Source organism: Catharus ustulatus, chromosome 1 (genome assembly GCF_009819885.2).
Source record: "Catharus ustulatus isolate bCatUst1 chromosome 1, bCatUst1.pri.v2, whole genome shotgun sequence".
Lineage (NCBI taxonomy): Eukaryota > Metazoa > Chordata > Aves > Passeriformes > Turdidae > Catharus > Catharus ustulatus.
In genome coordinates, this window is record NC_046221.1 from 47,697,340 (window position 1) to 47,724,646 (window position 27,307).

The following is a 27,307-nucleotide window of genomic DNA, read 5'->3' on the forward strand; positions in this document are numbered from 1 at the left end:
CCATAGACTCATTGCTTTCCTAGCCAACATCCAAGTGGTTGAATTCCCCCATTAGGATGAGAGCTTGCGAGCACTATGCTTCCTGTAGTTGAAGCAAGGCCTTGTCAACAGGTTCCCCTCATCAGGCAGCTTGTAGTGGAGCCCAGCCAGGGGTCCATTGTTAGTGCTGTCCTTGATTTCTACCCACAAACTCTTGACCTGTTTGTGTCTGTTTCTCAGAGGCAGCTCTTCACAATCTAGCCAAACCTTAACACAGGGAATGGTACCCGTGCCCCTCCTTCCCAGCCTATCCCTTGTGAAAACAAGAGTATACTGTTGCATGGTTTGGATATTCTACTATAGCTAGATTTAGGATTTTGTTTCAATAGGGGAGTAGTATGTGGCAACTAGATTTGGGAAAGAATTCCTTTTGAATTTATGTTTGGGTAAAAACAGTGTAATACTTCTATTTCTTAGGCTTTAAAAGTACGGCAAGCAGACATCACCCGAGAAACTGTACAGAAAAGTGTCTGTGTTCTCAGCCAGCTGGTAAGAATGTTTGTTTAACTCCCAAAACACTTTCAGGTAACCTTAACAATTGTTTTTCCATGTTCTTACTTGGATCATTTCTTAGCCATTGCAGAGTAAAGTTGAATTGGAAGGCTGTGGCATTTGAGTGAGCTGCCTTGATTTGTGGTATCTGCTTGTAACTGGAAAAGTGTCTACCTGTTGTCAAGGATGAGAATACCTATTTGCACTTCTGATCCTTCTTAAATGCTATTAACTCAGTTTCATGTGGTAGAACCAAGGAGTTTGGCTGGTATAATCATGGAATGGGTAAGGTTGGGAAGGGCCTCAAAGATCATCTAGCATAGTAGCTGGAGAGAGTAGTGGCTACCACCTTCAACTATGAGGGAGGTTTTCTGATAGCCACACATACAGCATATTCTTGCTTTGAAGAGGTATACCTTTTATTTCTACCTATTCATCAAAAGGTGCTGGTCACCAGGCAGGGAATAGAAATTATTTTTTTGCTTAAAGCTGAAGAAAGAACTTTTACTGGAGCTGTTACTATTATGAACAGCATTAAAACATGAAACTGCTTTTCCAGGAAGATATTCAGTGAGGGTATGTTACATGCAAATGGAAAGAAAATGAAATTATCATCATTTAAAATGAGCACAGGAGAAAGATGCTGGGAGTTAGCCATTGAGGACTGCGCATCCATGAACTCCATGTATAATGAAGTCTCAGTATTGCAAGATAAGCATGGAAGAAGATGAAAAAATAAAATAAGTTATTGGTAAAATGAGTGATTAAATAGTTTTATTCACTTGCTTTTGTGTTTGTTTTTCTTCCAAGCCTTTATATGGGTTACTTCAGGCAAAGCTGCAACTCATCACACATGCATATTTTGAAGAAAAAGACTTCTCACAAATTTCAATTCTAAAGGTAACTTTCCAGTAAAATCCACACAGAACAGCTTTCAGTGTGTGACCACAAACTTATTTTAATTTAATGCTCAAGTATTGCTTTTGCATAAGTCATTCAGTTATTCAGCTCCCGTAATACTTTAACATGAACTAAATGTACTACCCTAATCTGACAGAGTCAACTTTCTGATTTGTTATGGGATATGAGTTGATTGTCAGCCTGTGTCTCTGTTGATCCCATTAGTAAAATTTAGTATTCTTTCTAGAATAAGCCATTGAAATCCTTAAATAAGTGAATTTTATTTATTCTGGATTTTGTGTGACCATGTGCCATTAACATCTTCTGGGGGGTTTTTTTGCCTTTTTTCTTTTACAGGAACTTTATGATCATATGAATAGTTCCTTGGGCAATACTTCTTTAGAAGGGTCACAAGTTTATCTTGGTAAGTGACTTGTTTTGTACAAAGCAGCAGAGATGATGTTACACTAAACAACACATGCCTCTCTTGAGCTAATTTTTTTATGTGCATTAATAGATTAAGCACCAGAGCTCTGCATTTCTTTATTAATTGATTAAATAAATGTAAATGGAGTGTTGCTTTCATAATAGCCGCAGATTGAAAGCCATATTAGTCCTTTACCTAACAGTCTGACTAGCAGCTGTTTATCTGCTTTTGGTAATTAATTTTTAGATTGAGCACTCTACACCATGAAATTGTTCAAGCTTGCATCTACCCCTTATTTAGGATATCTCACCACCTAGTTCTGACTCTTCCCTATGCTTTCTGAATGCACAGTGTAGTATTTACCTCAGTGTTTCCCTAACTCTGTCTGGCACCCAACAGATGTTAATGCAGATCACAGCTGCAGATGCTATTATTGTCACTATTGTCGATTAATTCTTCTCCTGCCCAAAAAAAACCATAAAAGAATTGTGTATGAATTCTGCTGTTGAAATAACCAGGTTCACACGTTCACATAGAATCTGTAGTGGGTAGATACCCACTGGAAAACAGTGACAAGAAGTAAATTAGTATCCCTATCAGCTTTTGAATTGTAATAATTGCTCTCTTTTTGGTGTCTCAGGTCTGTCTCCTCGGGATCTTGTTCTCCATTTTAGACACAAGGTAGGCATTCTCTATTAGACATTTAAAGGACTGCACTCTTTTGGGGAGTAAAATGCTTTGTGAGGAACAGAAAAATAAACATAAATAGGCATATCTGAGCTAGGTATAAGAAGACTATTTCCTAAGCACTGCTGTTTAGAGGCTCCTGATTTTTCCCTCCCATTCCACCTGCATAACTTCAATGAAAGCACATTTGAGACTAAGAAGTTTTGTTAGTCTGAAGGATTCCTGGAGATTTCTAGGTTTGTGTGACATTTTTTAGTCCTGTCCCAAAGTGCAAATGCTATTTAATTTGTGATCTTGTTTCTACTTCCTGTTTCTCATTTGTTGAATGTGGTAAAAGTCTATGCTGAAGTCTGTGTGAAGTCCTAGACACAACTTGGAGCATTTATCCTGTGTTTTGTAAATTTTGTAGCTTCTGCTTCTGAGGGACTTGGACCTATCCTTCTTTTTCCTAATTTCTGTTGATATTGAATATATGTATATACGTACTATAGCTAGAGTAGAAATAGCATTTAGAATCTTTTATTAACTGAGATGCATCAAGGAAACAACTTTGAGAATCTGAATTTCATAGTGTATTTCCACCTGCTCAGTACATTTTTGGGGTAGAGCTAATTTTTGTTTAACTTCAGATGTCTGCCAATCATACCCCAGAAACACCTGTGTTTCTTCTTGGGTGTAGAGAGTCTGGACAGCCACTTCTGATTTAGATGCCTCATCTGTAGATGCCTAAAATTAAGTGAGGTGAATACTTTTCTTGGTATTTTGCTGGATTTTTTTCAGTATTTCTGTGGAAGAAGTATTTTATGTTTATGTAAATTACTGTTTTTTAAAATTCTGGAATTGCACAACATGTCCTTTCTGCTAAGCTACATCTGATTCAAATTATGCAGTTCTTGTTTGTAGAGGTTTTGGTTGTTTTTTGGGTTTTTTTTAATCTCATGCTATTTTTAAATGTGTGCTCAGGTGGAGAAAGGGTTGCCACTGGTAAAATGCGTTTGGTCATTTGATTTTTATGCAGTGATTAACATAAAACCTTGAACAAGAGGTTATGCTTGCACGTATTTTTTGAAAAATGACCCTAGTTCACTCACCAATTTTTTTGTTTTGTGGGTTTTTTTCAGGTCTTGATCCTTTTTAAATTGATTCTTCTAGAGAAAAAGGTAACGTTTTGTAAGCTGAGGCAGGAAGTTTAAATAGAAGTGCATCTGTTAAACATTTTTCATCTGTAAAACAGAAGCATCTGAAGTCATATCAACAACTCTGCATCAATATATAAATTGGATTATTAGGCTAAAAGAAACTGCTGTGTGTTGACCTATAAATTTGCCTCGACTTCTGCTCTGTCTAGACTTTGCCTCTTTAATCCCAGCCAAAGTAAAATGTGAGGAAATGCAACCAGAGAAACTTAACCTACTGTAAAATATAGGACAGGATACACATCATGCAAATAGGTACCTGTGTGGAGGAACTGATAAGAAATGTGGGTACCTACAAAGGCACAACTTTACAGAGATCCAGTAAGTAGAATTTCTGGTTCAGGCTTTAAATAGACAGACCAAAAGAAACAAGTGCTAGAAGTGTCCTTCATAGCTGAGTTCCTTGGGCACCTGCAGGAGACAATGAAGAGAGCTGTATCTGTTAGGTCAGGCTGAACTCAGATTATAAATTGGTAATAACTGCTGAATTTTAGGCTCAGTGCTTGCTTTGGGCTATCTTACTGCCTCAGAAGCAATGCTGTTTTAGTAATTTAAGTGTAATATGCAAAATGTGAAAGCAGATGTGAAACTGAAACTTTGTTTTCTTCTGTGTTCATATTATAATGCCCTAGAGCAAGAGTTTTGAGTGAAATTACTATTTATCAGCTGCCAGACATATTTATGCAGGAATTTTGTTTTGGTTTGCTTTAAGAATGTTGTTTAAAGCTTTGTTTCAGTTACCCAAATGTTACTTTTTCTTCAGTAAACCTGCTATGTTAAAACCCAACTTCTTCAGATTGCTGGGAAGGCATGTTAGAATTTCCTGTTAGCTACAGCTGGAAACTCAGTAGGATTTAATCTATAAGTTATCAAAACAGTTGTGGTGGTATCTTTTGTGAGGCAGTAAATATGCTATTCCATTTTAAAATAGATGTAGCAGCTTCTCTGAAGCTTCTGCACTTGTCACTAAATTCTGTAGCTCAGATAAACCTTGACAGTTCTCAGATTTCGATTATGAGAATATATGCTGAAGATGACTATGCAAAAGATATGCTTGAGAAAATGCAGTTATGGCACAGTAGGGGTCACCAGATCAGTTCAGCATTTGAACACATACAAAGAAAATCCTTCACTGTGCTATGGTTCTTTTCTGAAACTACTCAAACCACAAGACACGAATGCAGAGGAAGAGAGGAGAGGGTTTCCCAAGTGCGTTCACATTTATGAAACATACAGAATTGTTTTGTACAGTAATTTCACGATTATAAGCCGCACCATTTTGACTAAAATTTTGGTCCGAACCCAAAGTGCGGCTTATAATCAGGTGCAGCTTATATACGGACAAAGAACAAAAAGTTGCTGTTTTAGTTTGGAGGACAGGTGTCTGCTGAGAAAGGCAGGAACTTCTCTTTGAAATGGAGAATGTAAACCCCCTCCCTACAAATTATTATAATTTTGAAATCAAGGGGCTTTCAGGCAAAGATATGGGAATTAGGAATAACAGTTCTTTTCTAGGGAAATTAAAATAGAAATACAGTACTACAAAGAAACAAACTCCAAACCCTGACAAAGTCAGAGTACAACCTGACACCCCATCAGGTAGGGTGTTGGTAGCAGTTTGATTAAATGGTGGCTGCATCTTCCTGCAGTGACAGATGTGGTTCAGTTGAAGCAGTGCTCCTGCAGAAGGTGCAGTTCCCCTCCGGAGGTCCAGTGGTGATGTGGAGAAATACGGTTTTCCTCTGGAGTCCGGTGGAGAAAGGGACTCCCTTAGTGTCCAAAAACCTCTGTTTTTATCTTGGTAAGGAATGTTGGGCTCTTCTCCCTGGCTGGAGCAACTTCCAATGAGGTGAAGTAATTTTATCAGTCCCACAGTGGGACTCAATGGGCCATTATCAGAAAATTACTTACTGGAGGAAGGATGGGGTGTGAAAAGATAAAGAACAATGCCCTGACTGGTTTCAATGGATGGCCCATTAGCAGAATATCTGCCGTTGAGATAAGGATCACTGCCCCCACCCTCAATAGATGGTGATAGAATAGATACCTTTTATCACACTCTGTATTGTAACGTGTGGCTTATAATCGAGTGGGGCTTATATATGGACAAAGAACGAAAAGTTGCTGACACCCGGAAGTGCGGCTTATACTCAGTGCGGCTTATAATTGTGAAATTACTGTACCTGAATACTTACGGAACAAACCTGCAGGTTGCTTTGTGTTTGTTTTTCCTTAAGCTCTGACAGGAAGACAACACTTCCAATTTCAAAAGAAAGCTTTGGTTTTTAGGCACTGCCTGTTTTCTGGCAAGTGTTATGGTTTCGGAACAACTGTGGGAATCTGTATGTTCAAAGACTTTAAATATAATATGCAATAAGCCATTTGTAATGCCAATTTTCCTTGATCTGAAAAATACCACAGTCTAATTTCCTTTAATCCATAGCAATTTGGTTGATGTTTTTCCATGGGCTAAATGAATTTTTTTCACCTCTCATCTGTTATTAGGCTGGAAGACTACTTCCAGATGGTGATAGTTTCAATTTCTGCTGTCAGGACCACCCAGTTTGCTGATGTAAATGCTGTGGGCCGTGTAGTGGGGTTGGGAGGGGTAAAGAACTCTGCATCCTTAGCGACAGAAAGATGGCAGAGGGACCTGATGAAAAAAATATAAAAAAGTATTTGCCCTAGGTAAGTGGTATACCCCAACAAAAACCTAGACTGGAATAGATTTCTTTAAACAGGGTACTTCTTTATAGTCTTAATTATTTCTATAGGCTTAAAAATAAGCTTGGCTAAGACTCCATGGTGTCTGAGAATCTAACCCTGTGGGAGTGTCATAAGCTTTCTGTTGCAGTTCATTGCTATTACTTTTTCATACATACATTATAAAGCAGCATCTTTAAAGTTAGACTTTCTTATTCTCATTGGAGTCAACAAAAACTCTTTCCACAAATGAACTGCTTGTTCTTCTCGTCATGCTTCTTCGGTGGTTGTTTGCAATTTGAATTCACCTATCTTGTACAATTTTTCTTTGTAGTATGTTTAGGATAATATATATAGTCTGATTTCAGCTGTTTTCAGGTACCATTAAATATGATTTGGCCTGCATCAAGGCAGGTGTAGGTCTTTCTCTTTGTTTCATTTGTTCACTAGCTTGTAGACTGGCAAATTCTAGTGCTATTATTTATCAGCCTCTTCTAATGTTTGTTTCTTTCTTGCAGCAGAAGTGTCTTATTAAGACTAAGTCCAAAAACGTGCACTTTTAATTACATCATAGGCTTACTAAACTGGACTGCAAAGTCATAAAGCTAGATCATTCTGTATTCCTCTACATTCTTGATTCCTTGTAATGCTCATGTATGTTTTTTTACTGGTATTGTGCTGATTAAGGATATAAAAATGGCATTTTTAAACAAGTTTACTTTAGTGGGGGCGTTTTGGGATTGGGTTGTTTTGGTTTTGTTTGGGATTTTTTTTCCTCCCCCTTTTACCTTTTAGGCCTATTTTGAAGAAATTCCAGTAGTAATATTCAGTCTGGCTTCTGTTTCTTCTTTCATTGCTGGCCTTTGACACCACCTTTTGAATTCCTAACTAATTTACTAATTCCAGTCTCTCTGATTTAATTAAGAAGATTCTGTTTTCCTATATGTCCTAGTTTAGGGCAAATTTAGGGAAAACCTTCAAGAGGAGCCCCCAGGAAAAAAAAATCAAACCCCCCAAGACTCCTCCCCCACCACTGGGTTCGGGAAGAATTTCCTCAGAGGAAAAAGTGGAAAAAACCTGTTTATTAATCAAACCAAACACTCCCCAACACAAGAGAAGAAAATCAACAACCCCAGATGACAAAAAAAACCTATTTCACCGGTGCGAGAGGGTGACAAACTCAGAAAATCTCTCCTGTGGGTAGTGTCATTCTCCGGCGCTGAGAGTGACTGCTGCAGATCTCAAATTGCAGGGTCCCGGTGTTCCTTGGTGTTCCAGGTCCGATCCGAACAGGTTCAGAAAGTATACAGAAAGTAAAGGGGGGGAAGAACAAAAAACAGTCCAGGGAAAGAGATTGGACTGCCTAACTAATAAGCAAAAGCAAAACTAAAACTAGCAAGCGAAGCAAAGCTAAGCAAAAGCAAGCAAAAGCCAGCAAGCAGCCAGAGCCAGCCCGAGCCACAGAGCTAGCCTCCCAAGCATAGACATGGGGGAGGGGAGCCAACTGATAAGTAGACAAAACAAACTTTCACTTAAGCAGAACACACAATTGGGAATACAAGCCACCATAACATCACCCCAGGACACCATATTATGCCTTAAGTGCTTTACCAAAATTAGTATCAGTCATGTCTTCTGTTTCCAAAATATCTTTCCTGTTATATATAGATATTACTGTAATATATACATTCAGCATTTATCCTGTTTTTCATTTATCTGCATATCCTTAATATAACTCCTTAAAAGAAAGTTTTTTGCATAGGTTTGTATCAGTGTTCTGGAATGGAGATTATTTGGCCTCTTTGATTTATAACAGAGAATTTAATGTGTTACAAATGAGCAAGAATTTATGCGTTTATGCAGCATGCCAGGAGCAACCTTTTTCTGTCAGTTCCTCAGTAACTGGATCAATTTGGAAAAAAAATCTTAAAAACCAGTAGAAAAATCTGAATAACTGAAAGTCTGTTACAAACACGTGTGTGTAATATACAACAAATATTACATAAGGATTCTGTAGACATATTTAAATATTTACTTTTAACTGTTGTAGGAAGTTTTGCTAGTAAGCAGACTTTCTAATATAACATAAAAAGCAGTGCCTTGAATAGTTTACATGTCATTTGTCATGCATAAGTGTAATGTTATTTTTCTTATTCTCCCCTCCCTAATTCCCCTTTCTTCTTTTGCATGCTCTCTTCCTCCCTATGTCCTCCCTCCTGCCACCAGGTGCTGTTTTATATTTCTCCTGTAAATAGATTGGTGGGAGCTCTGATGACTGTCTTGTCACTCTTTCCTGGTAAGAGGAGAAGTTTGAAGTTCTTTTTGTAAGCTTTCTGGTGATAACTGAGACAGGTTATGCTGTCACTTGGAAATCAATTCTTGTGATAACGAAGTTAGGTTGATATGTTGCCTGAAAAATGGGTGATGTGTGCATGTTCCATGTACTATGCACACACCTCCTAACTTACTACTTGCACTTCACGGCTTATTTCTTGTGTTTAATTGGAGCCACTGGATTTTCTGCATTTCCTGTAGGTAACATAGATTGGGCCCCTGAATAAGTAACACTGTTGAGTTCCTTAAAACCCCAAAATATAAACTTTTCCTTCCACGTGTGCTCTTAAAAACAAACAAACATAATCCCTACCCTTGCTAATCCTTAGCTCCTAACCAGTCTTCTTGAAGCAAAATGTTAGGGCAGATTCTTTAGGAGAGAAAGTGTAGGGTTTGTTTTTTTTAACACACCCCTCCCTCCCCGAAGTAGTTTTAAAATACATTATTTCCTCTGTGTACACAAGAGCACTTTTTTCCCCCCACAAAATCACTTAAATTTCTATTGAGATACTGATATTCGTGTGTGCTGTTCTTTCCAGGTATGATTGAACATGGTCTTAGTGACTGCTCACAGTACAGACCAAGAAAGAGCATATCAGAGGATGCTGGCTTGCAGGAAAATACACCACGGTTGGATGACTATGTTTCTGTGTCTGCTGATGATGCTTCAAATGCAAACTTAGGAATGGGAAAGGGAGACAGGAAGATGGCAGGAAATAATTCACTGGAAGTTCAAAAAGCAAATGTGCCTTTCTCCCAGCCTGAGAAGACTTGCAGTGGAGCTCAGTCCTCCAACAGTACTGTGCAGCACTTGAAAGTTCCTTCCCGTGCTTCTCCAGCATCCTCAGAAAGTGACTGGGAGACCCTAGATCCCAGCATTTTGGAGGAGTCTAATTTGAAAGAAGGAGAACGTGAGAATCCAGCATCAGAACAGGTGGAAAATCTTCGGAGCAACGGCATGAGCTCCGAAGGCCTCCCCATCACTGTGCAGCCCCAGGCAAACACTGGGCACATGGTGCTTGTTCAAGGACTGGTGTCTGGGTTGGAAGAGGACCAGTATGGGATGCCACTGGCTATTTTTACAAAGGTAAGCTTGTTCTTTGTGGTACCTGGTAACTCATAAAGACTTTTTTTTTCCCAGAAGTGGCTAATAATTTTGGTTACTGAACTCCTGGTGGACAGTAGGGTACTACAAAACATTTTGGTATGGTCTCTCCTAGGCAGGTCAAAAGGCCTGAGAGGGTTGTGCATATCCCTATTTGCATTCCACTTTCATACCTGTACTTTAATACTATTTGCAATTTTTTTGCAATTTTACATGGTGATAACTTGCAGCCCCACTGTGGTAAATTTTATGTAGCAGAAACAACAGTTTTCCTTTAATCTGAGGAATTCGTGATCTAATCTATATAGGGCAAGATCAGGGTGCTTCAGAAGCCTTTAGATACCTTAATCTAAATAAAGATTCTGAAAGCTCTACCTTGGCTGACACCTAAGTCTATGTTTGCCTTTTTTAATTTATATCTGTATATGTATTTTTAAATGTATATGTGTATATATGCACGAAGTGTGTATATAAATGCATATATACATATACACACACATAAAAAATATATAAGATGAAATTTCACCCTCCTGTCCCTGATAACTTTCTGTTTGTCTGTGTCTCTTTTTCTGTGCATGGTGCTGAGCTGCTGAATGTTAAGCTTGCACTGATACCTAACTGAACTCCAGGTATTCCAGAATCTCTAAGGACTCTGATAGCTATAGTCAGATATCAAGCAATAGGTTTGGTAAGTAGGGCTGGTTAGTAGGGCTAGTTTACCATAAAAACCAGTTAGAATGCATCCCTTTTAAAGATACTGCTATCAATAAAAGCAGTTTTATAGTACCTTTCATTGTTTTGTTTTTAGTGTAATAGACTTTTGAATGAACATTTGCCCATAGTAGAAGATTGAGATTTATTTCCTCAAGCTGCTATTCAAAGTGGTTTTTTCTTCCTTTGCAGGGGTTTATTTGAATTTCCTTGTAGAATGTTGTATTTTACCATTGTGTTTAAGCTTCTCACTGTAGCTTTCAATGGAAATAGTACATTGTGTGGGCCCAAGTGAGCGGTCCAATGTCATTGTCCTGTATTGCCTCATGTCACCATTAGAAATGCTGTTTCTACAAAGATCTGCATTTCATCTTTGTCCTTATGATCTGATTAATGTGAACTATCTGATTAAGTTGAATTTAGCCTAGTTCTTTGAAAATACTGGATGGAAAGCAAGAATAAAATAATTGATAAGGGGACCTCCAAGTGCAAGCTTTTGTTTGCTGCTAAGCTCATCAAATGGAAAAAATTTCAAGGAAGCTGACAATTTCTACATGTTTACCTTTGGTTCCACAAAGGCACTTTTCACTTGAGTTCAACCAGTGTAATTAAAGCAGAAAAGGCTTTGCATGTCTGAAAAATCTGATTCAAAGTTACAGTTTTAAGCACTTACTGGAAAGTTCACATCTCATTTAGAGCTCTTAACTCAGGATTGTTTTATGCCGTGCCATGGAAAGACTAATAAATCAGACAAATCTACATGGGAGGAGGTTTTGCTGGGTGGCATAATAATTATCAAGGTACACCTCAGCATAAGAGAAAATAGCTTGTGGTACTTGTTTCTTTAGTATCAGTTCTGTAAGATGCAATAGTAAATTCATTTGCACTCTTTTATAAAAGAATGGAACATGTGCATGGAAATAAAAGCGTTTGTACTTACAAATGTGCATTTATAAACTGAAATTTGATACTTTGAATAGTGAGAGATTTCCCAGACTTTGCTACTTTAGTATACATTAATTAAACCTTCTTTTTCTTTCTTCTTAAGCTGTATTTTTTGAAAACTTTCTTTTTTAGGTTTTTGATTCCTTTCAAAGCACTGTTGTTCCTTAGACACGGGTTGTTTGTTTTCAGCTGATAAGTGCTTGTCATCTCTAAGGCCATCCCTGTGTCTAATATAACAAAAAGGAGTAGTTATGCTTCTTTCTTCAGTATGTTTCCGATTACTACGTACTGGGTGATAGTGTGTGTGCTCTTTGTTTCTGTCCAATGTGCCACTAGCCTCAGTGAATAAATTGCTTTGGGCTTTATGCAGTTGAACAGCTGGAGCTAGATATCAGGGGAATGTTGGCCCTATGTTTAAAAAGAAATTTACCTACACCTACCTCTAAATAATCCCTTAATGACTAACTCAAAGCCTTTTTTCAAAAAGTTTCAAGGGTTTTTTTTTTAATTGGAGTGCAGGATACTAGATTAATTTACCACTCTGAAGTAGATAAAAACCACAGTGTGCTGCTTTCTGTCCTGGTCCTTCTTAAGGCAGACTTACATACGCTTATCAAAAATTGATTGCTATCTCTGGTGTCTTGAAATCTCCACCCACAAAACGTGGATAGTTGTCAGTAACTTTCCTGCATTATATGCCTCACAACTACCAGAAGACATCATGTGCACAACTAGAGAGATGAATCCTTATCTCCATTGGCTTCTTGTCTCTGAACTGACCTGAGGCCTCATTCTTGTTGTTTGTTATTGCTCTTATTCTGTTGCCTTACAAACACATTACAGTAATTTCACGATTATAAGCCGCACCATTTTGACTAAAATTTTGGTCCGAACCCAAAGTGCGGCTTATAATCAGGTGTGGCTTATATACAGACAAAGAACAAAAAGTTGCTGTTTTAGTTTGGAGGACAGGTGTCTGCTGAGAAAGGCAGGAACTTCTCTTTGAAATGGAGAATGTAAACCCCCTCCCTACAAATTATTATAATTTTGAAATCAAGGGGCTTTCAGGCAAAGATATGGGAATTAGGAATAACAGTTCTTTTCTAGGGAAATTAAAATAGAAATACACTACAACAAAGAAACAAACTCCAAACCCTGACAAAGTCAGAATACAACCTGACACCCTATCAGGCAGGGTGCTGGTAGCAGTTTGATTAAATGGTGGCTGCATCTTCCTGCAGTGACAGATGTGATTCAATTGAAGCAGTGCTCCTGCAGAAGGTGCAGTTTCCCTCCGGAGGTCCAGTGGTGATGTGGAGAAATACGGTTTTCCTCTGGAGTCCGGTGGAGAAAGGGGTTCCCCTTAGTGTCCAAAAACCTCTGTTTTTGTCTTGGTAAGAAATGTTGGGCTCTTCTCCCTGGCTGGAGCAACTTCCAATGAGGTGAAGTAATTTTATCAGTCCCACAGTGGGACTCAATGGGCCATTATCAGAAAATTACTTGCTGGAGGAAGGATGGGTTGTGAAAAGATAAAGAACACTGCCCCGCCTGGCTTCAGTGGATGGCCCATTAGCAGAATATCTGCCATTGAGGTAAGGATCACTGCCCCCACCCTCAATAGATGGTGATAGAATAGATACCTTTTATCACACTCTGTATTGTAACGTGTGGCTTATAATCGAGTGGGGCTTATATATGGACAAAGAACAAAAAGTTGCTGACACCCGGAAGTGCGGCTTATACTCAGTGTGGCTTATAATCATGAAATTACTGTAAATTCTTGTCCTTTGCTTTGGATTTCAGTTTCAATCCTGAGACTGAAAGGCAACACAGTCTCTTGAAAAATGTTATTAATGTGTAATATGATGGCTTCACTTCACAAATGTAGCAAAACGACAGATGATTGTGGCTGAAACTGTAATAACCAAGGTTCATTCTGGGTGAAATATGCTGGCTTTTATTAGGAAAACCTCTGCATACAGGCACTTTTTAAAATGTTATTTCTCTGAATGTCTCTATTGCTCCAGGGCTACCTTTGTTTGCCATATATGGCACTGCAGCAGCATCATCTCCTATCGGATGTGACAGTCCGTGGCTTTGTTGCAGGAGCTACCAATATCCTGTTCCGTCAGCAGAAACACCTGAGTGATGCAATTGTGGAAGTATGGATCTTTGTATTTGAGCTGGGGGGAAAGCTGGGGGGAGCTGATGTTCTGTTTTAAATGTAGCTTTACAGTTTCATATGCATGCCTGAATTTTGAATTCCTTCTGTATGAAATAAATTCTCAAATGCAGAAGTTTGTTGAATTTCTGTGACTTGGGAGGACAGGATTAGATAAGCTGTGCAAAACTATGGTCCATGTTTTCATATGTATCTGGTATTTGGATTTGCTGGGCACTTGTCAAATTTTTTTGTGTGTTGATGATGTAATTTCATTTTTCATGTCATGGGCTTTTTCATGGCTTTTTAGTGAGGACTTCAAAAATAAGTGCTTGCAAGATGAGAATCAAATGCAGGTGCAGATTTGACTTCCATCTGATTTAATGAAGCAGGTAAAAACACAGTATCTAAAACACTGTGTCACTTCTAGCAAATAGACACAACTATATAATCAACATCTGGTAACCTAAGATGGTTCCGTATAGGTTATTAGCTTAATAAATAGAGATGATAATTTAAGAGCACCATACTTCCCCTGCCAAATCCTGTCAAATAAGCAGTTTTTACTGTGTGCCAGGGAAATGATCAAATTCTGGATGTATCAGAGCAGTATCTTTCTGAGAGCAGTTAGTTCATTTGTTTCTTTGGCTGTTTGTTTCTTCTTTTGGAGAAATGAGGATTTAGATTTAGATAGCAATATGTAGTAGTGTAAAGTTTGTAGAAATACTTTTTTATTTAGATAAATATTTACCCTTGGAATTATTTCAAACAGATAGAAGATGCTTGTGTGCAAATCCACGATCCAGAACTCCGTAAGATCCTGAACCCAACAACTGCTGACCTAAGATTCTCAGATTACTTGGTGAAGCATGTAACTGAGAACAGAGATGATGTGTTCCTTGATGGCACTGGATGGGAAGGAGGAGATGAGTGGATCAGGGCTCAGTTCAGTGCTTATCTTCATGCACTGCTTGCTGCTGTGCTGCAACCAGGTAGAACACATACCTTGTCTAGGGATGGAGATGAGGGTGGGCATGTCAAGCATTTGCTCTGTTGCTGCCGTGTGGTCTGTCAGTGGAATGCCCTCTGCTTAGTTTCATTTCAGACTGCTTTTTCAGTTGTCTTTGGCTATCCTTGTTACTTCTTGACAAGCTTGTTATTAATCCTTAATTCACAGTCTTACAGACACTTTCTTATTAGAATATGTTCTTCTCCTTGATTAAGTTTTCCTCATAAGTAGAAGTACCTGAAACCTGTATGGGATGAGACTTAAAAATCTGAGTGTATTCTAGATTGTGTTGCAACCTGAAGTTCATTTTGGGGAACTACTTGGATTCAAGGAGACATGAAGTTAAGCATCTATCTTCAGGAAGTTTTGATAGACTCTTTTAGCTCTTTTCTCTTCTTGCTGTGGTCCTAAGTAGGGATTCATGTCTGAGAAAAGTGTCATTTACAGGCTTTATAAGCTTTTGTTTCCTGGAGCTCAGCATTTTTTGCTTTACCTCAGAAGGAAGGTCTATGTTCCAACCTTTTGTATGAATATAAATAAAAGAATCAGTGCTTTTATTTGTGGAAAATGTTTAGCTTGTCTTGCACTCACCCTGTGAACTTCATTCTCATAATGATTTTTCTCTATTCACACTAATTAAATTCAGAATTTGTTTTGTAGTATATGTGAGAAAGCATGGGATTGAGAATCTGATTTTAAAGTCTGGAAGATGCCAAGTTCTTGGTTTGACAAAATTAGTATTTTAAGAGGATTACCAGATTGATATGAAATATCAGGGTTTTCTGGGAACTCATACTAGTGAACTGACTGGCTGTTAAATTATTTCCTATACTCTTCAGTGTTTTAAAGGGGTTGTTATTATGATAAGTTTGTTTCACAGTATTTCCTTCTGCAGTTTTGGAATGGATTTGGGAGTTACTAAATTTGAATGAGTAATAACAGTACAGCAAAGCCCAATGTATCTAACCAAGACAACTGCAAATTGTGTTCTTGTTCTTGGTTGCTCTGTGGCCATTCTTTTCCCTTTTCTGTCATTGCCCAGAGAAAAAGTCAAGAGACATATATTTGGATTACTTTTTTTCTCAGTTGAGTTCTTAGAGCTTTATAAATGAATTAAAATTAAGAAAAGTAATTTTTAGCTTTTTTTTTTCTCTCTGTCCTCTGGTACTGTATATTTTTGACACTTTAAAATAAAAATAATTTTTGAAGTACCCAGGTTTTAGAACTGGAGTTTTAATTGTTATTGGCTTAATAAGAACCTGGAAAAATGAAATTTTTCTTACAAGAAAAACGTAATTTGTCTTGTTAAATCTCTAATTTCTTCAAATTCTTGTCTTTATTTTAATTTATCAGGCAATGAAAAGATTTTGTCAGACTTTGGAACAGCATTTGTAACAGCCTGGAAAAATACTCACAACTACAGAGTATGGAATAGCAACAAGCATCCAGCTCTTGCAGAGGTAAATTCTAGGTAAGGAAACTTTGTAGTATTTACTCTAATTCAGGGCAGTAGTTTTATGAAGAAAGACATATCCAGAGTCAGAAGAAATGAAACTTGCTCAAGTTGATTGTCAGCTACAGAAAGTTTGTCATTCCTTGGGAATTGTCCTCAGATGGTTCTGCTTTTTATTAATTGCTTCTGGGTGTGCAGGGAGTAGGTGTGTCCAAGGTTGACACTGGTGGGATAGAGGGGAGCTGGCTGTTTTGTGTGCATTTTCACTGAAAGATGTGACTCCCAGGCTTGGTACCACTGTTGGCTGTGCACGTGCATGTGTTCTGTTTAGTGTGGGTTATTACTCTGCTGCAGGGAGTTTTTTTGCTTTTACTTTGTCAGTTGCTGCAGACCTACAAAGCTCTTTTGGTCTACTTAAAGGATGTTTTCCATTTGCCATATGTTACTGGAAGGAGGTGCTTTTGACTTAGTGTAAAAAGGTTGTTAGTATCTCATCTGTAAATAGAACACACCTTTCAGGTTGTTCATAAGAAATCTGTCATTGAATAATCACAGCAACCCAGACTTCTGTGAAACCATAGAGTAGTATAGCTGCAAAATATTTTAATTTTTTTTGCTAAGTCACAGAGGAGGATATGGCTAATAATTGTGTGATACAGATTCATAATGAAAAAGAAATTAATGTTTTCTTGGGTTTTTTCTCCCCTTCTAGCCATCCATTCCAGGGACAGTACTCTGTATCAGATGTTAAGTTAAGGTTGTCACAGTAAGTACATAGTACTTTAATTTGTGTTTTTTAGAAGTGTTGTCAAATATCAATAACTGTATAACTGTTGCTATTGTGAACTAAGCAAGATAAGGATTCAAATTGGCTATCTTCATGAAACTTTACTCAGAAGTTCTCTTGCAAAACAGCACCACATCTAAAGATGAAACATTTGCCTGAAATAAATAATAATTTTTAAAAAGGGGCAAATGCACTATTTTGAGTTAGACTTTACATAATACAACTTTGATTTTTTTTGCATTGCAATTATAAGGTTTTCGTACATTTCATTTGTCAGCTAAAGCTATTAAAACCTCCATCAGTGACTTGACTTTAGGTCTCATTATAAGGACAAAACAGCTATTTTTTTTTCCTTTCTAATTAGCTGGTTTTTAATGCAGCATTGTTCTAAAACTCAAAGTTCATTGTATGCATAGTGAGATGTAGTTCAGTTCCTTCAAGTTACAAGTTTTGAATGAGTTCCACATAGTCTTATTGTACAAGACTCAGCTGAACTTTAAGTTGATCTTAACTGCTGCCTTTAAAATTCAAGCCTAAAACGCAGGTTTTTTCCATAGCTGTTCAGTGCTAAATAAAGCCAGAATTCAGCCTGGGGGCTATGCACTAGACAAAATGGATTATTTCCTCGTTTAGCTATGCTGACCATAAAACAACGGTCACTCTCTATTAATGGATGATCTTTCTACAAAGTCTTAATTTGCAACCTCTGTAGATGTCTGTTCAGCCTAGTTTTGTCCCCTTTTTTTGAAAGGGGAGTTACTAATTCTTCTGGATAGTGTGACATCAGTGTAAAAGGACCAATAGTTCTTAGTGTGCTTCTAATAATAAGTATTTTTACAACAGTGCATTATTCTGAAGGTGGGACTTTGATACCACATCCTCATCAAAATTACAGTAATTTCACGAGTATCAGGCGCACCGGAGTATAGGACGCACTTTTTTTTTTTTTTTTTTTTTTTTTTAAACAACGAGCATCCACATGTAACAAAGTAACCAATTAGTAACAATCATGCCAGCCGTGCTGCCTTGGTTTACAAATTTCTGAACTCTGTCCATATATAAGGCATTCCAAAATATGAGGTGCACTTCTGCGTTCGGACCAAAATTTTAGTCAAAAGGGTGTGCCTTATACGCGTGAAATTACTTGCCTTTGCAGACTGAGCCTAGACTTGGTTTTGGAGTGTTCTGTTTTTTCTGCTTTTTCCATCTACACTGAAGATTTTGAAAGAGGGGAAAGAATGTGGGATGATGTTAAGTTTCACATTAGTGGGTTTTCAAAGCCTGAAATGTGGACTTGAAAGTTGCAATTTAAAACTAAATGAGATTATTTTCAAGTGATTGTACTTGTGCAGTAGAAGTGATTGCTTTTGTGCTTTTCTTTCTAAATGATAACCATGTCTGTAATTTTCTTGCATTTCTTTAACAAAAACATGAGTGTAAACTGTCCTTGATCAAAATTTAATCTTTAGATGAAGATACAAAGTAAGCTCTATCTAGACATAAGGACTGATCAATTATGCTTTTTGTTTTGTTTAAAGGTTATGTATTAGGGCTAAGAATTCCCAAAACTACTGCAAATCTGACTTTGTAATTTTGATCATAAATGCATTTTGGTAAATGTTTAGGAAAGGTTGATTGAGCACTGGAATGGGCTGCCTAGGGTGGTAGTGGAGTCACTGTCCCTGGAGGTGTTTAAGGAAAGGCTGTATCTCAGTGCCATGGTCTGGTTGACAGGGTAATGTTCAGTCCTGGGTTGGACTCCATGATCTCTTTTGCAACCCGATGGAGTCTGTGAAAAGTTTAAAATATACTGTGTGAGAATGAACCATTAGGTGTATTGATTTCCTGTCCTGATGGCAACATCTTTTCATCCTCTGAGAAGTTTGCCTAACTGGTCTCTGTGGATAAGATGAACACAGGAGTTGGGAGCGACCATATATGTGAGATATATATATATATATGTATGCTGTGTAAATCTGTATGTAATGATACATACTTTAACTAGTTTTTTACACCTGGGAGTAATAAGAAGTCAGTCAACTAACCGTTTTCAGTATCTCTCTTGTTCAGCTCAGTGCAAAACAGTGAACGTGGAAAGAAGATTGGAAATGTGATGGTTTCTACCAGCCGGAATGTGGTACAAACAGGAAAAGCTGTAGGTAAGAATCTATTTAAAAGTTTACATCTGTTCTGGCTCCTTTTTGAAGAAGCATCCCATTTCTCAGTTATATTCTGTTTTAGTCCAAGTGCACTTTATAACATGCACAAATCAGAGCAATATTTTGATGGGTAATGCTGCTGATTGACGCCCCATACACTGTGTAATACCATACATTGTGTAATAGCAGAAAGAGAAGCAGCTAGATAAAGAAATTAGTACACATTCCTTTTCCAGCATGGCCTGGAGGTGCGTGTAGGAAGAGAGATGTTCAGGTAAGAGATTCCATGTACAGTAATTTCACAACTATAAGGTGCATCCTTTTGACTAAAATTTTGATCTGAACCTGGAAGTGTGCCTTATAGTCCGGTGTGCCTTATATATGCACAAAGTTTGGAAATTTACCAACCCAGAAGTGCGAGCCTGCAACAGCGCCAAGCTGAGCCCTCCCGACAGCAGTGGGGCAGCACCGGGCCAGGACGAGCCCAGCAGCATCGGGGCAGGGCCGGGCCGGGGTGAGCCCGGGTGCGAGGTGGAAAGGCGGCAGTGACAGCCGCAGCCTGGGAGCGGTGGGGAGGGAGCCACTGCCGGCCCGGCCCGAGCGGCATGGGGAGGGAGGGAGCTGCCACCGGTCCTGGCCTGAGCCACACGGGGAGGGAGGAAGGGAGCGAGCAGCCGCTAGCCCTGGCCTGGCTCAAGCCACACGGGGATGGAGGGAGCCAGCCCCAGCCCGGCGCGAGCCGCACGGGGAGGGAGGGAGCTGCTGACCTCAAACCGCTGTGAACTGCAGCTACCCTGAGCTGCGCTTCGCCAGCCGGCGCCGGGGTTGGGCAGGAGTGCCGAGGCCCACGGCATGGGGAGAGCACCTGGGGCTGCATTTAAAGGCTACACCAATCTGTGAAATATGTTTGCAAATTTAGCACGTGCCAGTAAACCCTGTGATCACGTGATTCCATTACTATTTCATTACTTTGTTGGGCACGGTGCAGCTCCTCACTGAAAAAAAAAAGTGCGCCTTATAGTCTGGTGTGTCTTATATAATGTACAAAGTTGCGAAATTTGGCGACTCCCAGAGGTGCGCTTTATAATCTGGTGCGCTTTATAGTCATGAAATTACTGTAATCTGGTAAATACTGGTGGAGGACAGGTGTCTGCTAATAAAGGCAGGAGTCTCTCTTTGAAATGGAGAATGTAAACCCCTCCCTCCAAATTATTATAATTTTGAAATTGAGGGGCTTTCAGGCGAAGATACGGGAGTAGGAATGACAGTTCTTTACTGTGAAAATTAAAATAGAAATACAGTAATACAAAGAACAAACCCAAAACACTGACAGAGTCAGAATCCAGCCTGACACCCTGTCAGTCAGCTTGTTGGTAGCAGTCTGATTAAAGTGTGGCTGCAGTCCTCCTGAAGGGACAGATGTTGTTCAGTTTAAGCAGTGGTCTTGTAGAAGGGTGCAGTTTTCCTCTGAAGTTCCAGTGATGATGTGGAAAGGTACAGCTTTTCTCTGGGATCCAGTGGAAAAAAAAAAGGGCTACCTTGGTTTTCCAAATCTCAGTTTTTATCTAGGTAGGAAAGGCTTGGCTCCTCCCCCTGGCTGGAGCATTTCACAATGGGATGATGTAATTTATCAGTCATACAGTGGGACTTGGTGGGCCATTAGCAGAAGATACCTCTCTGGAGGAAGGATGGGTTGTGAAAAGATAAAGATGACTGCCCCACCTGGTTTTAAACAGATGGCCCATTAGCAGAATATCTCCCATGGAGATAAGGATCATTGCCCCACCTGGTCTCAACACATGGTGATAGAATAGATACTATTGGTCACATCCTGTATTGCAACCCAAAACAATGCTTTGACCAGCATCTGCATTGAGTTATTATCAACTTTGATATCATTTTGACTGAAACTGTCCAAAGCTGATTGAGATCAGAAAAAGACCTTGTGTCAGTTTCTGCAGATTTCATAGCAGTTTGTAACTTTCTGGAAAAGTACTTGTTGCACTTGAACACGGACATATTGTCATCTTGCAGTGTGAGTTAATGGGAGTTCATCCATTAAGGCATCAGATAGTTGTTTGGCATTAGCTGCACTAAAAATTGTTTAACTTTCTCTTTTGTTCCGTTGGAGTCTGTCTTTTCCTTTTGCTGTGGTGCACTCTGGTCAGGAGTGCCTTTCAGCCCAAAAAAGGACACCATAGCCCATTTCAGCTGAGCTACTGTGTTCCTTTGAATATTTTCTGGCACAGACTCTGGAATTGGATTTTAAATCCCAAACTGGACAACTGATTAAGTACTTTTTAAAAAATATTTCTTTGTAGGCCACTCAGTAAAGATGACGCTTCGCTATTGATCTTTGTTTTGTATTGCAGGTCAGTCTGTTGGAGGAGCCTTCACAAGTGCAAAATCAGCAATGTCATCATGGTTTTCCACTTTTACACACTCAACCCAAAGCCTTGGGGACTAAATGCTGGTTTGTCAGAATGCTGACTATTTCAGGTGCAATCTTTCTCTGAACTGTAAAAAGACCACTCCAAAAAGTAGGAGTGGAGATTACCTACCCAGGACCAAAATAAGGTATATGGTGTGCTTGCAAGCAGATGTGGAATGTTACTATTCACTTTCCCTAGAAGTATAGAAGAATGGTGAGTGTCACCATGCAATAGGATGGCATTTGCAGTGTTTTGGTTATATTTAAAATGACTACATCTCTTTAAAACTGAGCCTTTATGAAGACAATAGCAAACGGGGCTTGTTGCAAGCCAAATGTGTTTGACTTTAGATTTGTACATTTTCTTGAATGTTGAAGATATTTATGTAAAGTAGTTCTATTTTTCAATCCAGATAGTCAAATGTTTGTGAATTCTTGTTAGAAATAAACAGAATATAAATATAAATAATAATTCCTCATTTAGGTTGGATTTGAGAGAATCTCTGCAACCCTTAAAGGGTGGAACTTTCACACTTTTACCTGCAAATTAAAATCAACAAGGTGCAGAGTAAGACTGTGGCTGACAAGGTTTTTTTTTTCTTTACCCCCTGTATCCATGTAGAGTTGTTTGAATTAATCTAGCGCTCTTTGTGTCTCCAAATCTGTGTGACAGTTGCAAAATCAGTAGGTTTTTTTCATGTTATGCAGTAGGCCTTCATACCTTAGTGTATGTTTTGGCTGAGCTTTTACCCTGGGATGTGAACAGGATTCCAGTTGAAGAGATCTCTTCAGGGAAAGAATTACAAAGCATTTCTCCCAAATTGGGATTGGATCATAGACAGTTTTGTAAGTTAAGATGTAATTACAACATTAATGTAGTTGCATAATATGAATATGAATATGAAGTGCTAAACCCACCAAAAACTAGCACAGTAGCAAACTCTGCGTGGTTTTTTTTTTGTTTTGTTTTTTTTTTCCCCAGTAGAGTTATGAGGACTCTTCTGAATGAAAACCAGCTGTGTGGATTTTCTGTGTCAACTCAGGGAATGTACTGTTTGGATAATTCATAAGGAAAGTAACACTAGAGTTGAGACTATTTAGAACAGCACAGTTCGTATCCTTGTGTGAAGAAATATAATAGTTAATTTGAAAAGATGTGGCATAATGCTGTATTTCCTACGTAACATGCATGTGGTGTTTTCTGTATGCAAGCGTACATTTCTTACATTTCTTGATTCCAAGGGAGATTATTTCCTGCTTTCTTGCAATGTGCATGCTTCTAGATGCCTTCTGATGTCCCCACATGTTGCTCTTAATATTTTCTACATTACATTATCAAGTGTTCCAACTTTTCTGTACCAAAAGGCTCTTAGCTTATTGCCTCATCAGTATCTGTCAGCATTTTGCCATGTTCTTTTCTGGGGCCAAGATTTGTAGTCATGGTTATATTTCATATTCCTCAAATAAAATGCAGCAGCTGCACATGAGATAAACGAGAAGGCTCAAATGTTTTTTAGGAAATTATGTTTGGATTCCTTATGTGCATTTGTAAAGTTAATAGAAAAGCCACACTTGCATCATGTTGACACTGTCCGGCAACTTCATTGTCAGTTCTTTTGCTTCATTGGTTTGAAAACGTGGGATCCGGTTTGAAGCCTTCTTTAATTTTTTTTTCCAGGACAGACTAGATAGAATGACTGTGGAACACCCAAAGGCAAACAGCCAATTTGAATAGTTTGATTTGAGAAGGGCAAAAAACACTCCTAAAGCTCTATTAGTTTATTGCTTCTGATACACAAGTAAAATGTATCTATCAAACTGCAGCTGTTGCTCCTGGTTTCTGTGTCTTTGTATCTCTCCTAAAACTTCTGATGCTTTTTTATGTTTTATTCCTCAACTCTGTAATAGACATTTATATATTTTTAAAGATTAGGTATTACTTTATATGCACTGAATTAAGACTAGAGCTGTTTATTCATGGTGTGTCTAGAGCTTTCTGAATCACCATGCAGGTAAGAAAATAACCCAAAATAATAATTTACTTTTGTGGAATGACTAACGTTATCTGCGCTCTGGGATTTAAGTGGTCATGGTCCATGTTGTAATGAAGACTGAAGAAAGGTAAAACCATAAAACTAACTTCAGCAACTTAAGACATACCTAAGTAGATTTAGGCTTAGGAGTTCTCAATGATGAGTTCTAGAAGCCAGGCAAGTGGTTGATATTTATGTGTACAAGCTGTAGAAGCAGGACTTTCAAGGATCCCTTTTCAATATCCTTGTCTCTGTCACCTCCTCACCTAAGTTTTTCTATTGAATTTTCAAATGTTCCAAATTTATATGGCCGATTTATTAGCTCTCTGCATTCCCCTTATTACCACAGATTCCCTCACTGGCCTAGAGGTATTAAGAAACTGACCTTTGGTTTTTTTCTGGTGGATTAATCTGAGGAAAGACAGAATGAGATGCCCTCATCAGCTGCTTGTTGCTTTGTACAGTGATTCTGTTGTGATTTTTATAGTTTTTCTGTTATGGGCAAGAAAACCACACAGATCTTTCTCTGCAGCCTTTTTCTCACTGTCCCAACTGTCTGTTGTGGAACCAAACATACAACCTGATTAAGAGTGTTTTCCTTTTGTTACAAATGACAGAATTAAAAAATTATGTTACTTTTCAGTGTTTTTAAGAACTGGCACGCTGCTAGCAAGTTGGACTTGGATTTAAATTCAGATTTAAAAAGTGATTAAGACTCAATGAGTAGGTGGAGATGAAGTGATGTTCATAATTAGTTGTGTTCATTAACATCTATATTTGCTCTCCAACACATTTTCTTAAGTTTACTTTTGGACTGGAAGAAGACATGCAGCCACTGAGATTCATCTAAGCTCATGTAGTTCTCTTCTTAACTTAATGCTTGTAACCTCTTTAGTTAAATCCAATGCAAATGCAAGTTGTTTTCCTCAGCTCTGTTTTAATATTTCCAGTGCAGGCATCATTAATTGTTCAGAAAGGTTTAGGCACTTGACTTCCATTTCAAAAGCCCTGACATCTATTTCTGCACTGTGAGAAACAATGGGTCCTAAGTGAATTGGTGATAGTGCCTCTGATTAGTCAGCTGTGAAGGTATTATTACAGCTGTCATGATTTGATATTGCGAAGGTATTTCTGGCTGTCAACATGCAGCACACACTGACTTACAGGTAACATCATAGCACATCTCTCAATTTTCTCTCATCACAGGCATCCACCTCAGCTTTTTGTATGTGCCAGCATATCTGTTGAGCATAGATATGAGATGTAAGTCCCCAAAATCCCACAAGACTTAAGTATTGCTGACCTTATATTTTGTTTGACTGAAGTCTTCAGCATCTTTCATCAGTCATTTTCATGTCATAACCTTAATTCCTGTACACATCTCACACCAGTTTCCTCAAATGTCACAATTTAATTAGAATTTTTAGGTCAGTTTTGATATGTTGTACTTGTTTGACTTTGTACTTCTGCTTTAAGCACCTTTGTAATTAAATATAATAATTTGCCTAAACAAGCTTCTGATTTCCATACAAATTATTACTAAGCAGAGAAACTAATGTGGCAGTATTTAATTGTAAAAATGAAGGTGTGAATGCAGTTTTTAAACATAGGAACTTTTGCTTGATAATTGAGCACACAAATAATGTATTTGATTTTTCCTGTGCTGCTTAAAAAATAAAATACATCCAGCCAGTTTAAAGTTCCGTCTGCTCAGAAAGCTGTATTATTGTAATAAATTAATTCTACCCGAAGACACTTGCAGGCATCTGCTTTTGATATTGGTAGCTGCTTGTAATTCACTGGCAGTCTTTTTGAAATTTGTCTTCCATTTAAACTGATTATGGATGCTGCTTTGTGCAAATTTAGGACAAAAGGATTCTCTAGAGTAACTTTTTATTCCCTGTGGGATGCTGCTTGTTGTGAATTGATTGAAGTCCTCAGGAGGTCACAGACCTCTCTTACATCAGTAAGAATTTCAAGTACAACTAAAATTTTGGTGTTGATTTAGCTTCAAAATAACTTGTAGTTTCTGTGATTGTGACATCTGGTCAAAATCAAGATGTGTAAATTAATTGCTGCACATCCAGTTCTCTGTCATAGTGAGCTGTGTTAAAATGTCATAACTTCTACTGCAGCTGTCACTGTACCTGAGAATGATTTGGTAAATGGGTTGTCTGGGAGGAAACTGACTGCCTTGGGTAACATTTATATGTGAATTAACCTTGAGAATGGTTGCAATTCCCTAAAAAATTTAAGGTTTTTCTGACCATGTGCAAGTACTTGTGCAAAGATACTGGAAGATGAATTTACGTCATGCTTTTTATGCACTGCAATTTCACTTTCTTGCTGTATTTGGTTCCATTAAAAAGGGCAACATGGAGAGTATTCATTAAAGGGAGAAGCACTACATTATTGTATTATGATTAAAGATGTATGACAAATTGCCTCCTGGTGTTTTGAGTCTTTAGTGCTTTATTAGAGAAGGGACTGACTTAAAAAAAGCAGGCACAGAGCTTTACTTCTGTGATGTTTCTGGTCTTGACCCCATTCTTTAAACAAACATCAAAAGCAGTGTTTGGATTAATAAAAAAATAGGGAAGGGGGATGACCTCTGTCAGTTAGTGACCCTTACTCAGATACCTTATTCCCTGGAAATTGACATCATGTGTGCATAACATCTGTACACAGGTGGCTTAAGTTGGAAGGGAACTTGGAATTCTAGCTGTCTTGAGTCAAAATTATTGAATCATACATTGCTCCTCTTGTAGTAATACTTCAAAATCAACTGATCAAGTAACGTGGTTTTTTTTTTTCTTCCGTCCCTGAATTTATTGACTAATATTGATGAAAGCACAATTACTGTTTACTTAATAGTAGCAGAGAACACCTACAAAACCTTTAGGTTTTGTGTGAACCCAGGTCACCAATAATGTGGCACTGCTTTCTGGATCAGGTGTGCAAAATCAAGCAAGAATGTTTAGACTGAAGGAAGAACAGTTATTTGAAGTGAAGGCAGATGTACAGCTGTCATCTTGTCTTAAAAACAATATGGGAAATAACATCAATTGCATACTGTATGAAATAGAAAATACCGGAGAGTAGAATTCAGTTGATCTCATATCTGAAGAAATGTACGCAGAAACACAGTGGAGAATTTAAAAGTCCAGGCATACCAGAAAGTGGCAAAAAATAACACAGAACTTAACATACTGCCTAATATGATCTGTGGTTACTGACTTTGCTGCTGTGAAAAATGTGTGTGTATATGGATTTTGCCATGTGCCAAAGAGCTGACTGAATCATGTGTCAGCTCTTAAATTTTGGAAATCTTTTTATGTTTTTTTCTCTTCAGACTTCTTCTCTGGGTTTATAGCTCTGTAAGAACTCTATCTTGCTGAACTGTACTCATGAGAAATGTTGTAGGAGAGAGGTATTTTAAATACTTCTGAAAGTGGAACTAAACCGAACTTGGTATGGCTAATGTTAAGCATTAAGTGGAAAGAAATTGGTTCTAAGGGTGAGCCTGGTTCAGTCTGCCTAAATTATAGCTTTCATGTAGGAAACCAGAGCAAAAAAACAGAAAACAACTTGAAGGTAGCTGGACATGGGAAACCAAAGGAAGAAAACACTGTTCTGGTTAATAAGTTTGGTGGTTTGCAGGTTTGTCCACAGGTGTCCCTTAGCTGTACTGCAATGTGGCAGATGCTTGAGCATCTTAACATAGACATTGAGAAG

The 27,307-nt window shown here is 38.3% G+C and overlaps 1 protein-coding gene across 1 annotated transcript in view; it reads left to right on the top strand.

Moving 5' to 3' along the window:
- Window positions 1–26,017, top strand: part of AVL9 (AVL9 cell migration associated) — a 48,151-nt gene extending 22,134 nt beyond the window's left edge. The window contains exons 4-16 of the mRNA XM_033064759.2: window positions 457–528; window positions 1,342–1,431; window positions 1,789–1,855; window positions 2,499–2,539; window positions 3,667–3,705; window positions 8,671–8,740; window positions 9,318–9,865; window positions 13,567–13,701; window positions 14,473–14,692; window positions 16,063–16,180; window positions 16,875–16,928; window positions 19,020–19,108; window positions 21,481–26,017. Of these exons, the coding sequence (XP_032920650.1) occupies window positions 457–528; window positions 1,342–1,431; window positions 1,789–1,855; window positions 2,499–2,539; window positions 3,667–3,705; window positions 8,671–8,740; window positions 9,318–9,865; window positions 13,567–13,701; window positions 14,473–14,692; window positions 16,063–16,180; window positions 16,875–16,928; window positions 19,020–19,108; window positions 21,481–21,575 (1,638 nt within the window). The 3' untranslated portion in view covers window positions 21,576–26,017. The remainder of the gene's footprint in view (window positions 1–456; window positions 529–1,341; window positions 1,432–1,788; window positions 1,856–2,498; window positions 2,540–3,666; window positions 3,706–8,670; window positions 8,741–9,317; window positions 9,866–13,566; window positions 13,702–14,472; window positions 14,693–16,062; window positions 16,181–16,874; window positions 16,929–19,019; window positions 19,109–21,480) is intronic.
- Window positions 26,018–27,307: the final 1,290 nt, after the last annotated feature.